At 44.6% G+C, this 14,478-nt stretch overlaps 2 protein-coding genes across 11 annotated transcripts in view; one reads left to right on the top strand and one right to left on the bottom strand.

The window, feature by feature from the left end:
* Positions 1–1,512, top strand: part of LOC129863900 (tight junction protein ZO-2-like) — a 39,157-nt gene extending 37,645 nt beyond the window's left edge. For 3 of the 4 annotated variants that reach the window (XM_055936296.1, XM_055936295.1, XM_055936294.1), the window contains 2 exons: positions 482–567; positions 742–1,512. In XM_055936296.1, coding sequence (XP_055792271.1) covers positions 482–567; positions 742–907 — 252 coding nt within the window. In that variant the 3' untranslated portion in view covers positions 908–1,512. Of the gene's footprint in view, positions 1–481; positions 568–681 lie in introns of all 4 variants that reach the window. The other variant, XM_055936297.1, reaches the window with a different exon arrangement.
* LOC129863901 (amyloid-beta A4 precursor protein-binding family A member 1-like) lies at positions 97–14,043 on the bottom strand. 7 transcript variants are annotated; one of them, XM_055936304.1, is made up of 15 exons: positions 13,533–14,041; positions 11,960–12,062; positions 9,757–9,807; positions 7,902–9,660; positions 7,480–7,701; positions 7,326–7,365; positions 7,025–7,170; positions 6,464–6,496; positions 6,227–6,310; positions 3,728–3,940; positions 3,426–3,605; positions 2,975–3,187; positions 2,574–2,693; positions 2,345–2,485; positions 97–2,127 (listed from the first exon to the last, which is right to left on the bottom strand). In XM_055936304.1, exons 4-15 carry the CDS (start codon positions 9,579–9,581, stop codon positions 2,056–2,058), a joined length of 3,144 nt encoding a protein of 1,047 aa, XP_055792279.1. In that variant the 5' UTR covers positions 9,582–9,660; positions 9,757–9,807; positions 11,960–12,062; positions 13,533–14,041; the 3' UTR covers positions 97–2,055. The 7 variants fall into 7 exon arrangements, with proteins under 7 accessions (XP_055792279.1, XP_055792278.1, XP_055792276.1 ...); XM_055936303.1 differs by having other exon boundaries at positions 11,746–12,062; XM_055936301.1 differs by having other exon boundaries at positions 3,854–3,940; positions 7,902–9,807; positions 13,533–14,043.
* Between the last annotated feature and the right edge of the window lie 435 nt (positions 14,044–14,478).

Below are 14,478 nucleotides of genomic sequence, written 5' to 3' on the forward strand. Positions count from 1 at the left end.
TACTGGTGGAAAACAGACTAACTCCCCCAGCAGTAAGATGTAATGCCTCATAAAATAACCTAATGGATCTACAGGGGAAAGTGATAATTTCATAAATTCTGATTTAAATGTTTTATTGCAAGTACCAAAAGGTATATTCAAGTGCATGCAGTTGAAGTCGGAAGTTTACATACACTTAGGTTGGAGTCATTAAAACAATTAAGGCAATGCTACCAAATACTAATAGTGTATATAAACTTCTGACCCACTGGGAATGTGATGAAAGAAATCATTCTCTCTACTATTATTCTGACATTTCACATTAAAATAAAGTGGTGATCTAAGATGGGGAATTTTTACTGGTATTAAATGTCAGCAATTGTCAAAAACTGAGTTGAAATGTATTTGGCTAAGGTGTATGTAAACTTCCAACTTTATGTTCATAATGTACAGTATGTGCGTTGACACAACTGTCAAACTCCTTCTGCTCTCTTGACTGTAGTTGGAAATAGCCCAGAAGCACCCAGACATCTATGCAGTCCCAGTGAAACTACCAAAGCCCAACCACAACCGCCCACAGCCAATAGGGTAAGTTCATCTATTTAACCTTGTCGGTCACCACACAAATGTTAATTTTTACCTAACTTTCCACTGCCTGTCAGGTTGGGTTCAGGTTGTGTTGAATATATTTTTTTTTTACAGACTCAATGCCCAACAATCTGAATGAACGAAAATGTCTCTCTCGCTCTCCTGTGTGTCCAGCTCCAGCTCCAACCCAGAGCCCCAGACTCCGTCCTCCAGGCCACCGCACTCTGAGAGCAGGGGTCACTACGACGACGATGAGGAAGAGTACCGCAGACAGCTGGCCAACCAGACCAGACGAGGCTACTACAGCAACCCCCAGAAATACAAAGACACCGAGATGTAGGACAGGCAGATCCACCTGTTACACCTTACTGTGGTTACTCAAACACCCTATTCCTGTGCCTGTCCTGAGCTCCCACCTAGTGGCAGGACGATATATCCCATTCAGGTGTGTCCTTACATTGACTGTGTGGATGGCGTATATGCCTTTTAACCTCCCAACCCCGTGATGGGTAGTGTTTGATGTTCACCCTCAGTCATATTTATCCAAACCAATAGGGTTCGAGTACACTTTTTATAACCGTGTGTGTATATATTTGATCTCTTTACATGTTATAAATCTTATTTCAATGTAACAAATAATGCTTATCTGGACAGACATGGGGTATTCTGTCTCCAGCTGGCCCTCATTGCATACCCTTTGATTTACTGTACTGTCCTTTTGTGTATTTTAATACTAGAGATCAGTGCATACAAAGTGCCTTTTATAGTGTAGCAGTCAGCACTAGGCTCTGAGGTGATGGACAAAACATGCCAGTTTACATACAACCTGAGACACAATCACATTTTTATGGCATATGCGCTATTCTTGTTTTTATCAGGAATGTCACCCGTCTATTTGATTCATGCGGCTAGTTAACTTTCTCAAATAAATCTATTTTAAACGTTCATTTGTGTCATGTCTTAGTTCATTCTATAAATAGTGGTGACTGTTGTGTTTCTCAGGCAGGATGGTTTCTGGGAGTTCATTCAACCAGGTGCAAATTATAGCACAGCTGCAACATCTAAGGACATTGCAGAGTTACATGCAAGTGGTTTTGGTCCAATGAAAAGCTCACATTTGGGTTACCACACCCCCATGGAGACAGTTTACAGTACATTCATAGGATCCTGAAAGACCAAAGGTATTCCTTGCTCTGTTTTTCCTCAATATGCATATTTAAATTCAGCTATCTGGTTACTGATCAAACATCAATCTGCCTGGTAAATTACTCTGTGCCGTTTTACTTCAGAGATGCACCTGTCATTCATGTTTAACAGGTTCAGATTAAGGCAAGTCAGTGCGGAGTGGCATGAAAATACTTTGATTTTAAGCAAACAGTGATGTGAAAATCAAATACATGGCTGATAAATGTAATTAAATAAAAACCGAAGTAAAATCCTCTTGATGTGAACTGGAATAGAGTTTTGTCCAGGGAGAGAGAGCAAGTCTCAGATGTAGACAGGCTGTTCCTGGGCAGTCAATAGACGGTACATGGCTGCAGGCATCGTCTTCATGTGGATCTGCAGCACAAAAGTAACACACAGGTTGATGATCAAAATACAGCAGAGCATAGTTTTCCTGACGTTTTGAATTGACTGTCAATTCTATCTCCACTTCATAAATTAATTGTAATGCCATTTACAGATTCAATTAGGATTATTTCAACTCATGACTGTATTTAAGTTCTTGACCTCGAACACTGGACTTTACATGTTACTGTTGCGTGTGTTCTTATACCTCTCCCACTGCATTAGACAGGACGTGAACAATCTTCTCATGAGGTGTAGCCACCACACTCTGACCGTTGATATCAATGATGCGATGACCGACACGGACCCCTCCTCTCTCAGCAATGCCCCCCCTCATCAGGCTGCAGATCTTTACAGGAGAGGGACACAAACAGCTGAAAATAAACTACAATAAATCTAATCGTCATCTCTTTTCCCCCCATTGTCTTGATACCCACAATGCCATTCTGTACGCTGAAGCCCAGCTGGTATCGGAGGTTTGGTCTGCGGATCAGCACCATAGTGACAGGGGGACACCTGACGATGTTCAACTTAATCTTGGACTGGGCCTTCAGACCCTGGGGGGACAGATTAGGGGTGGTTTATAACAGGAGGAGACAGCCAAGGGAAAAAAATGTACTTACAGCACCGCCTGGTCAAGCAGTCAAAGTCAATTGTTTTCTGTGTGTGCCAGCTTGCAGAGGAGTAGGCTACTTAGATTTAAAACAGACTTTGTCTGCCTGACCACAAGTGCATTTGCATTTTCAGCAGAAATGCACAGTTGGGCTGCAGTGACACAAAGAGAGAAAAGGTGAAGGCCGGGAGACAAAGGGAAAGATGAAACACGAGAAAGGCAAACCTTGATGATACTCTGGCAAGTGGAGAGGGGCAGTCCAACCAGACTGGTTCCATTGATGGTCATGATCTGGTCACCAATGTTGAGTCGACCAGACTTCTCCGCAGGCCCAGAATGCATCATGCTAGCGATGATGACGGTGGGCAGAATAGAGCCCCAGCCTGACTCCACTATGACCACACCCAGAATCTCTCCCTTCTGCTTCTCTATGTAAACCTGCAATAGGATACACACAGAACAAATGCCACTACTTACACCAATAAGGTCGAGGAAAATGTTCACTTGAATGTCTTCATGATTTCAGTTAGCCCTTCTTGTTAATGCAATGCTATGTGTATTACAGGTCTACACCTCGCACTGTTTTAGAACTAATAGGCATTGCCACTAAGGTCTAAAATCCCATAGCAAAATACTAAGCACCCAACACTGGCCTGCCCCCTGGTGGTTGACTCACATCTCTGCAGTTCTCTGACTTGGAGAAGTGGATGAGGTCATCGTTGTACATGTCCTGAGTGTTGAGCAAGTCGCTGTACTCCCTCTGACTCAGGTCCTCTGGGTCGATGCCATTGGCCCGCAGGAACTCCTGGTATGCCACACTAAAGGCCTGGCCAATAGACTGGGCAATGAGCTGGGCCTGGACAGAGGGTAAGAGTGGCATCAAATACAATGGAGGCATATTACGTTGTATGTCACAAAGTTCCTTCATACACACACTTGTGTCCGAGTCAAACAAATCATTTGTAAACACACACATACATCCTCCGACTCAAACACGTGGCAGACCATCCTGTACTGGGGGAGGTCGTCGAGGGCTGGGCTGTTGGTGTGGTCAGAGTGGTCAGTTGTATGGTTCAGATGTTCCTGAGCGCTCCTGGAACGTACCATCTTCCCCCTGGCCATCAGCACCACCATGTTGCCTATGTCAGCAATGTAGGAGATGGTCCTCAGTGGCAGGTCCATCATGGACGCCTGATAGGAACACAGGATAAGGACATGGTTATGTGGCTGTAGAGGGAAAGAGGTGTTTGGCAGTATTGTATGTGGATGTAGTTTAAGTGTGTGTGGAGAGGCAAGTTTGATAACTGTGCCGTTCCACCAATTAGGTGACAAATAAAAATGAAATGTTCACCTAATTGTAAAATTGTCATTTAGAGCACATGTTCAACTTCATAAAAAAAAAAAAAAATTCACATCTCAAGAGGCTAAATTTAAAAAAATGACTATAGTAAGTGCCCAATAAAGTAACAGGGTTGACGATTTCATCTTAAATCAGCCATAAATCCCCTTGTGACACGGGGAATGGAAGCTTGTTGTGTACAACAGGGAAGGGCAATTGAATGCAAAAAAAAGGAAATTTAGCCTGCCTATCTATGGGTAATAGGGTTGACGTGTTATGCTTGACCCACTCAGTTGTCCACCACAAAATGGACAAAGGGTAGAACCAGCTCACCTGCTTTATCACTATAATTTGGCTATTAGATGTTCAATGTTTCTTTTGAAAAAATATTTTAAAAGGAATAGTTTCACCATATTAAAAATGAGAGTTCAGTTCACGTAACAGGGTTGACCTTAAAATGAGGGGCAGATGTAAATGAATCACTAACCACATGAAATAAATAATAATCTTCAGAAATTCCTTTGTCAAAGCTACAAAATAACTAGGGCTTTACAATGATGGTGAATACTTGGGAGACATTTTGGGTTTAAGTGGGTTAAAACCTGTTTGGGCTAGGCATCCCGCTAGCGGGACAACGTCCGGTGAAACTGGAGGGCGCGCAATTCAAATAAATAATCATTCAAATTATGGATATTAAACATTTAGGTACATATCGGTTGAAAGCTTAAATTATTGTTAATCTAACTGCACTGTCCGATTTACAGTAGCTATTACAACGAAAACATGCCATGAGATTGTTTGAGGACGGCGCCCCACATCAAAATATTTTTACACCGGCACAGGTTTCATAAATTCACAAATAGCGATTAAATATTCACTTACTTTTGGAAAATCTTCCTCTGATTTGTCATCCAAAGGGTCCCAGCTATAACATGTAGTGTCATTTTGTTAGATAAAATCCTTCTTTATATGCCAAAAAGTCTGTTTAGTTGGCGCCATCGATTTGAGGAATCCACTCGTTCAATATTATTTTTTTAACCTTAATTTAACTTGGCAAGTCAGTTAAGAACAAATTCTTATTTTCAATGACGGCCTAGGAACAGTGGGTTAACTGCCTTGTTCAGGGGCAAAACGACAGATCTTTTACCTTGTCAGCTTGGGGATTCGTGCTTGCAACCTTTCGGTTACTAGTCCAATGCTCTTACCACTAGCCTATCTGCCGTCCCAACATGCAGAGAAAGGAATCCAAAAATCTACCCCTAAACTTTGCTTCAACAAGTCAAAATACGTTTCTATCAACTCCTCAGATACCCTCAAATGTAATCAAACTATAATATTTCGTACAGAAAGAAGTATGTTCAATAGGAAACCAATTTTAGCAGGTGCGTCCTGTCTTCATGGCGTGCAGACACGAATTTCCAAGACTGTGTCCCTGTACTAAAACTGATATTACTTATTTGTTTTTGAAGTTAAAAGCCTGAAACCTTGAACATAGACTGCTGACACCCTGTGGAAGCCATAGGAATTACATACAGGGAACTCATTTTCAGTATGACCTTATGCTTGCCATTCTAAGAGGATGGTCTCTCAAAAAAAGAACATTACGGTTGGTTTTTCTTTGGATTTTCTCCTACCATATCTATTGTGTTATATTCTCCAACATTATTTTAACATTTCTACAAACGTCAACATGTTTTCTTTCCAATGGTACCAATTATATGCATATCCTGGCTTCAGGGCCTGAGCAACAGGCAGTTAACTTTGGGCACGTCATTCAGGCGGAAATTTTGAAAAAATGGGCCTAGCCCTAAGAAGTTTAAAATCGTTCTAGAAGTCACAGAGGGTGCATGGAGGGAAATATCAATATGCCAAATTTTGGCACTAGCATTTATTGAACTCTCCATGTGGTCTATACTAAAGCTCACTTAATTTAATATAACAGGCTTTTAACATCCAATATTGGTGCACAATTTCTACTTAAAATATTAAAAGGGTCGCACGCAACAGGCACTCATTTCATGGAACGACCCAATTAACGCCGGGATTACTAAGACTATAGCGATTGTTTGGTAACTGTAACATAGCAGTCGCTATCCTTGAGTGAGTCCATGTTAAGGTCAATATTATACAGTATTTACCTGAGTGTCTGCATTCAGCACTTTGATCCTCTGTGTAGACATGAAGAGATCCACTTCAGTGGAAGAAGGAATCTCACCCCCAGTCTGCACATTTAGGGAGAGGAGAGCATCACTTCAACAACAGAAGACATTCGAACAACCATTACAGACAAACAGTAAATATGACTTAGAATAATTTAAAAAAAGACACAGAACAGACAGAAAAAATATGTTACAGCCGTAATACTGTCACTGTACCTTCTTTCTGTTTTTAGCTTGCTTTTGTGCGGTCTGCCGGATAGAATAGCAAAAGCAAGAGAGAGAGAGAGCGTTCAAGACAGTGCTCCGTCAAGAATAGTAAGATGGGGCTAGGGTATGGACGACACTGGATTGGCCATCCCATTTTGTGTGTGTGTGTGTGTGTGCCTTGTGTGGGCAGGTGGTGATTTAAGCCGTCTACCACATCTGACAAAAGTTACTGGCCCAGAGGTTATGAAGCAAACATCCTCAAAAGTTGCCCCTTCATCAATGTGACATTAACACCCCTCAAGAAACAAACAGACTGCATGTGATAACAACATAGACTGACAGATGCCATGGGCATTCTTCAATACTTCTTTATGGACATTAAATAATGTTATTTGGCAGATGTATCAATAGCTATTTAGTAAAAATGTAATGCACAATATAATGCACATTATTATATGGAACTAAGGACATGAGAATGATTACTGCCTGTCACTTAAAAGATGGAAAAGTGAAGGAATGACAAAGGGAAGAGTATTCGGTCCTAGCTGATGTGACCCCCGTGTGGCTCACCCTGACACGGCTCATAGCCTCCTGGGCCTGCTGCATGCGGGCACTCTTAGTGGGAGTCCTCTCTGACAGCAGGTGGGTGGAGCCCAGGTAGCTGGCTGCAAAAATGATGCCATCAATCAGATCCTGTGGGTCACATGGCCCTGGGACTGTGGACAAGACGGTCATTGAGGTTGGCGACAATCAATGGTCATCACTTTTGATTTGAGTGAAAACACAGCAAAGCTGTTTACCACAGCAAAGCTTTATCTACAAAAACATTCCGCTTATCTCACTAATGACCCCCGACCACAGAGACACTCACCTTCCACGTATGTAGGGAAGGACGGCATATGCCTCTGGATCTGAAATGAAAACAGAATATTACTATTATACATCAGTAATGGTGACAGTAACAGTAGAATAGCACTTCTCTTTCCACAGTGGTGCGTGTGACACAGTGCAGAGCAGTCACTTACCTCCTCAATGGATGGTGGCCTAGGCGGCTCCCTCTGATCTCTATGCTCCCTCTGATGAACCTGGTGTGTTCTGGAGGACTCTGCCCTCACAGGACAGACATGCTCTGGGACTGGCACCAGAACTCGGGATGGAACTCGGGATGGGGCTGTAACTCGGGATAGGGCTGGAGCTGGTACTGGAACATGGACCGGGTTATAGTGCGAAGGAGACTGAGAGACAGGCTGTAGGACAGATTAAGAGATACATGAGAAAACCTCAATTGATTTCTGGTGGCACATTTAAACAGGAGTAGATAACATTATTACCACAGAGATCACTCTTATCACTGATGCAATAAATGGACTAACATCCATTCTACTCCACTATGTAAACATTTCAAAATGGTGATTTCTGTAGTGATCCAGGGCTGGCTCATACTCACGTTGCCTCCCGGTGGCTGCTCTGGGGAGGATTCGTCCTCATTAGGACTGACCTCCGGTCTCATCACCCACACAGGCTCTATGTGCTGGTCAGGAGTGTAGGGCGAGTGCACCGTCTTTGTCTTCACCTCCTCTATGGCCTCTCGGATGTTCCTGATGGCCAGAGAGATAGCATCCCCTGAGCATGTGACACGGTCCTCGGAAAGGCCTTCCACTGGAGTTCGGAGCTCCATCCCGGCCTGCTCATCCTGGAGCTCACCTGAACCAGGCTGCCCAGAGCTGGGACGCTCTGACTGGGCTTCAACTTGCACATTCCAGGGAGGTGGCCCCAGGCTTTGGGATCTGGGGCTTTCTTTGAGGCTGTCGCCCTCCCCGTCAGACGTAGTGTCATCGTAATGGTGTAGTCTTGAGCCGACTGAGCGTCCCTGCCAATGGTGGCTGGTCTGTGGTAACCCCACATCCCTACCTGGCCAGGAGTCACGGGGTTGGGGTTCAGTGTCTGTAGCTCCCTTATAAATATGCTCCCTCTGTCTACGACTGTAGGGCCCTGGGTGAGGTTCTGAATATGGCTCAGAGTCAGCCTCAGATCTCCTGTCTGGATAATTAATCAATTTCAAGGGTTCAGGGAAAGACTGGGGGTAGGATTTTGCATAGGGCTCTGTGTAGGATTCTGTGACAGATTCTGACTGTGGGTAGGACTCATTATAAAATTCTGCATAGGTCTTAGGATACGAGTCTCTGAAGGTGAAGGATTTGGGGTGGGACAGTGGAGAATCAGTGCAGCTCTCATCATCAGGCATTATGTCATTTTCATAGGTGGGGCTTGGGCTAAACTCGTCACTACATTGGTCCGAGTTCTCAGACTGAAGTGGAGGGGGCAAGAATGGTGATTGGTGAGGAGGTGAACTCAGGGGCGGAGACTCCATGCTTAGCAAGGCAGCACTCTCAGTGTCAGAACAGTACTCATTAGTTCCATCTTCCTGGTCATCCTCTACCAGATCCCTCTTGCTTCTGTCTTCTTCTACCAGACCGGTCTCTTTTAGATCCCCCTTTCCATGGTCCCCCTCCCTCTGGTTCTCTAGGTCTGTCTGGTTGTCAAATCCACTTTGAGTACTAACAGACTGCGTTATGGATGAGCTGTACCCTGCCTCTTCTTCCTCCTGAGGTTGGGGAGACTCTATGTTGGGAAGGGGTGGATACAGGTCTTGGGAAGGGGGATCAGGGGCAGTAGGACATGGTGTGTGGTGTGTGGGGGTAGGAGAGGTACCAGCAGTAAGGTCAGGTGCTCCACTGTTCTGTGTGTGGTGGGGTGGACAGGAGTGTGGGGGGTGCTGCTGCTTCATTGTTGCGGGACCAGTCATGTCCCTCTGTTCAGTCAGGGGAGTGCCAGATGACCGTTGCTGTTGAAACGGCGGGGCATGGGTGTCTTGGCCGTCTCTCGTCGGCGGTGTCTGTCCGTGAACTCTGACCCTGGGCTCTCCCTGGCGGCGGTAGCGGGCCACGCCAGGGCGGGGCGGCTGGGTGTGGCGAGGAGGCTCCATGTCTGCTCCCTCCCACTGTCTGGATGGGCCCTGCCCTGAGGGAGTTCGCCTACGGTGCCGTGCAGGGCCGCGGCCCGAGCCTTGGTGCGGAATAGGAGGATGATGGTGGTGGTGATGATCCTGCCCATCTTGACCGAGCATTTGGCAGGGTCTCCAACTTCTCCGGACAGGGACCCCTTCTCCCCCCCCTTCTCCTGATGTGCCATTGGGTTGCTGGTTTCTGGAAGCAGGTGAAGCCTTATGGTCATCCAAGACAGCATCACCTAGCCCCTCCCCCTGCTGCTTGTAGCTCATCACTCTGCTGTGGTCTGTTTACCTTTAGAACATGGTCCTTCCATCTCCTAGGAGACACCACTCACAGCACTGCCTGCAGGGAGACAGGAAATGAATGTGAACAGATAGTTCAGGGGTTATGGGTGAAACAGCAGGATCAGGAAGGCATGTCTAAAACAGGAGATTGTGATTGTGAGCGAGCACCCCTGTGGTTATGAAGTAGATCTATGTACCACTCTCCCAATATCCATTTTAACATCAATTCTATCCTCAATTTCGGAGATCTGACAATCCCCCACACATCTACAAAGTACAAAGCACAAGATCCTGATAGATAAGCAGAGCCGCAGGGTCTCCCTATACTCCAGGGTAAAACCTAAGTCCCATGGGATTCATCTGGGTGTGTTTAATCTCAGGCATATTCTCCCTGCACCAGCAGCGGCACCACGCCACAGCAGCTGGCAGATGGCGCGAGGAGGAGCAGGAGGAGGGACAAAGCCCTGACGTCACTGACCTGAGAGAGAGGAGGTCAGGCTGAATACCAAACTTTACGCTCAGTGTACAGAATATTGATGTCTGAACTCTAGAAAGACTGTGCAGTATACTCAGCATCAATCAGTAGACTGACTTCACAGTATCGTATAGGGTCAGTTTTCAAAATTGTGCACAGTAGTGCAGGTACAGTATTTTGTAGCTTTAAGAGCTATAGCCCATTGTACTGTATGAATTAGTGGCCGAAATTCAAATTTGATGGATACAGAAAGCAGAGAGCAGAGAGTGTACAGATTTAATAAAGGCTGGATATCTGGAGACTAGGGGCAGAGGTTAATGCAGTACCTCAGTGAAAAGTCATCTGAGTGCAGGCGAGAACCGACAAAGAGGAGACATGTAAGGAGGACAAAGAGTGGAGATTATATGCTAGAAATATGCTCTTTCCCCGGTGATTGGTGCTGCTGACTGGGTGGGCCCCAGGGGGGCAGTGCCCAGGTCACAGATGGTCAGGCTGTGGGCAACATCGGCCAGGCGGCAGGCGGAGGGAGCTGTGAGCAGCTCCTCCATCTGTCAGGGCTCCAGTGAAAGCCACAGGGAGGGGATTTACAGTACCAAGACATTGACTCACTGATCTTACGCTAGTCTAACACACACAGGTCAATGTTAAAACAGTGTTTACATGTAGGGGAGAGTATGTTGAGCCATTTTCTACATTCAGAATCACTACATCAAGGGAAATATAGTATTACGTCTAAAAGATATCTACACTGAGTGTACAAAACATTAGGAACAGATTACATTTGTCAGGGCATGGACTCAACAAGGTGTCAAAAGCATTCCACAGAGATGCTGGCCCATGTTGACTCCAATGCGTCTCACACTTGTGTCAAGTTGGCTGGATGTTCTTTGAGTGGTGGACAATTCTTGATACACACGGGAAACTGTTGAGTGTGAAAAACCCAGCAGCATTGCAGTTCTTGACACGAACCGGTGCGCCTGGCACCTACTACCACCCTGTTCAAAGGCACTTAAATATTTTGTCTTGCCCTTTCACCTTCTGAATGGCACACATACACAATCCATGTCTCAATTGTCTCGAGGCTTAAAATCCTTCTTTACCGGTCTCCTCCCTTTCATCTACATTGATTGAAGTGGATTCAAGGTGACATCAATAAGGGATCATACTGTAGCTTTCCCATGGATTCCCCTGGTCAGTCTATGCCACGGAAAGAGCAGGTGATCATAATGGTTATTGATATTGTGTGTCCCTGGAAATAACCAGAATTAAATGTAAACTTAACAGTTTTCAAAACATAGCTTGTCCGAAACAAAGTGGTCTCTAGGCACAACTTCCCCAGGTAAGGGGGTAAGTTGAGCACATGTACAGGGTAAATTGAGCCGCCTTGGGGGTAAGTGGGTGATAGTGTCTTGTGACAGTAGGTGATGGTGTTGGTAGGTCAAAGTTGAATTCATGGAATGGGGGTGTGGTATATCGTATATATTAAATGTATGCCTACATTCAGATATAGATCTCACTTACCCTTCCATTTCTTGACCAATTGTCTGGGACAAGGATGTTGTTTCAATGTGCCAACTCGTAGGCAAGTTCTCTGCATTTGAGGATACTAAGCCCATGAAACTGGTCCGCGAGATTCTTAATATGTTTAGCAAGCTCATGTCATCAGATGAGACCTCATGAGCATCTGCTACTCTTTCACACAGGTACATATTCCTTTTCTTTTTTGTCAATATACCTCTTCAGTGTCATTCAGTAGATGTTTTTCATCCCTTGCCGCTGCTCAAATGGACTTCTTCCCTTCCTTGGCTGCTCTCTCAAGAACTTCAATGATGTCTGCTCTGTAACAACAACAAAAAAAAATGCACTTGAGCTCATTTGCATGACACATTGCAAAAATACTATGCATATTATGCATAAAATTGACAAAATGTAATCATAATTTGTATGGAGTATGGTGGACATTGGCTCAACTTACCCCAAGGCAAACATTTTGACTATATTAGCCCACGCAGCTACAAGGATGCACTTTCATGCTAGATTAAGGACCTCATTTGTAGTTTATAGAGACCCAAATGTATTGTAGCGACCCGCACAGACAGCTGTGTGTTATGTGTTAGGCTAGTAGGTGGTTGTGTTCGCGGGGTCCGACATGTCAATCAACCTGCTATCTGCCAATCACAGGAATGCCTGGAATGTTCTGATGCCGGGCATCCTGGCGGTTGGCGGAGTGGCGTGGAGGGGGGTTGGGCAGGGGGATGGAGCATTGGAAGTTAAGACCAGGTTTTGCCTTTGTTCTCTCTCTTACGTCTGGGCTTCACAAGAGAAGGTCACGATTGGCTTGTGGGTTATCTTTCATTTATTTGGCGTGGGCTACGGCCAAACAGTAGCCTGTGTAAAGTTGGTTTAATAAACCGTCCATTCGTAAACTCAATCCTCTGTCTGGACAGTTGTTCTTTTATGATCTAGTCAGGTCATTACAGTATGTATAAAACAATATTTGGTTTAGATAAAACGTTGGTTTAGATACAAGCACCATGAAACTTACAACATAAATTCATTTGACTTGGGACCTAACTTGCTTCCCACTTTTTCCATGTGGTTTCTTCCTTCACAGACTCCATGAAATGATGACCTCTTCCTAAATATTTTGTCACATGATTCATTTTGTGCATGGTTTCTTAGAAACAAGGGGTGGCTCAACTAACCCTTTGGCTCAATATACCCCACTCTCCCCTAGTATCAATAGGCCTATTATTTATATTTTGTTGATGTGGTTTCAGCAGGACAGGCTTAATGCATAGACTAAGCCAGGTGGTGTGACGACTGGCAAAAGCTTGTAGACTATTCAAGTCCCACGTTGAATGGCCGCTGAGAGGACTTTTTTTTAAATGTATTTTAATTTTTTATATCTGCCTGAACGTGAGGAAATTAAAAGGGTAGGACAGCAGGTAGCTTGTGCAGAAAACGCTCTTCCGATTCTGTCACCATGTATGGAGTGGAACGTAACCCAAAAGGAAAGCAAAACGAGTAGGCGCTCCTGTGATGAAATATCTTAATACATGTTTACTTATTGACAACTGCTCAACGAATGGGCTATAATCCTATTTAACAAACAGACACCTGTCTGAATGTCCGACGACGATTAAAGCCTATACGATGTGACACGTCTCTAATTAAACGATCCACCAGGTGCCTTTCATGGTCAAATCATCCGCGCCACTGGTACCTTCATCGATTCGGTGGTGTTATGCGAGTTGTCATAATGTAGGCTCTTTGCCCTATTTCCTGGATCATAAATTGGCGCTTACCTGTTCATGACTAGGAACTGGTAGATCGCGTAACATTCCGCTTCACCATCTTTATCCTACTGGTCCCTCTGCTCGATACCTTCAAACAATTTGCATGGATTAGGCCCGATTGGTCAACTCCTGCTGCATCGTGACATTTGAGCGAATTACCGATGCACAAAGCGACTTTCGACTGCTGTGTTTCAACATGATGGCGCTGCAACGATCGTGTTCCACGTAGGCTACACTGCTCTGGTCTGCACCACTTTTTCCCACGCGCAGTGAGATGTTAGAGCCCGCAAATTCTTTCCTTGCCCACAATGCACCCCCTAGGGCTAAGAAACACCGGTGTACGCAAAATATCGACACCACGGTGTCAAGCACACAAAACAAAATATTCAAGGACCCTCGCTCACAGCATTTTATCAGAATAGCCTATGGATGTAGACTAGCCTACATTATTTATTAGGAAAATATTCCCTAGAACGCACTCACGCCTCTATCGCTATCTTCTCTACAGTCTAAACGAGATCATTGGGACGTCCCAACTCTGACGTCAACCTGTTGAAGTTTAAAACAGTTAATGTTGGGGTAAAATGTATGGTTAAATTAAGGGTAGGGGTTCAATTTAGCATTAGGCAGGGACGTCTCAAGGATTCCCGGATTGCAATAAATGTAAGTAGTAACCATGGTATCGAATCTGTGTCAGCATTTAAACCTAGAGGGGCCTGATTGTCCCATATCCCTCTCTCTTTCCCGCACATCCATAATTTCAGCTCATTCTTGATAAACAGTAAGGGAGGGATTTGTTTGGCAAATGTGGATTCATCCATGTTGGATTCATAAATTAGCCTATCATATACCCCCTTCTTGTTGGTGCAACATTTGCTGTTCTATCTATTAACATTTGCTGTTCTATTTTAAAACTGGGCATCAATAATTTCTGGTCCTTTTCATTCATTGATGA

This window comes from Salvelinus fontinalis, chromosome 10 (assembly GCF_029448725.1).
Source record: "Salvelinus fontinalis isolate EN_2023a chromosome 10, ASM2944872v1, whole genome shotgun sequence".
NCBI classification, from domain to species: Eukaryota; Metazoa; Chordata; class Actinopteri; order Salmoniformes; family Salmonidae; genus Salvelinus; species Salvelinus fontinalis.

Excerpts from the sequence above, each read along its gene's own strand:
- LOC129863901 (XM_055936298.1), bottom strand. The coding sequence starts at position 9,734 with ATGAGCTACAAGCAGCAGGGGGAGGGGCTAGGTGATGCTGTCTTGGAT. Across the intron at positions 6,311-6,463 it reads AAGCTAAAAACAGAAAGAAG|ACTGGGGGTGAGATTCCTTC; the intron begins GTACAGTGACAG and ends CTAAATGTGCAG. Across the intron at positions 2,128-2,344 it reads TGTCTAATGCAGTGGGAGAG|ATCCACATGAAGACGATGCC; the intron begins GTATAAGAACAC and ends TTTGTGCTGCAG.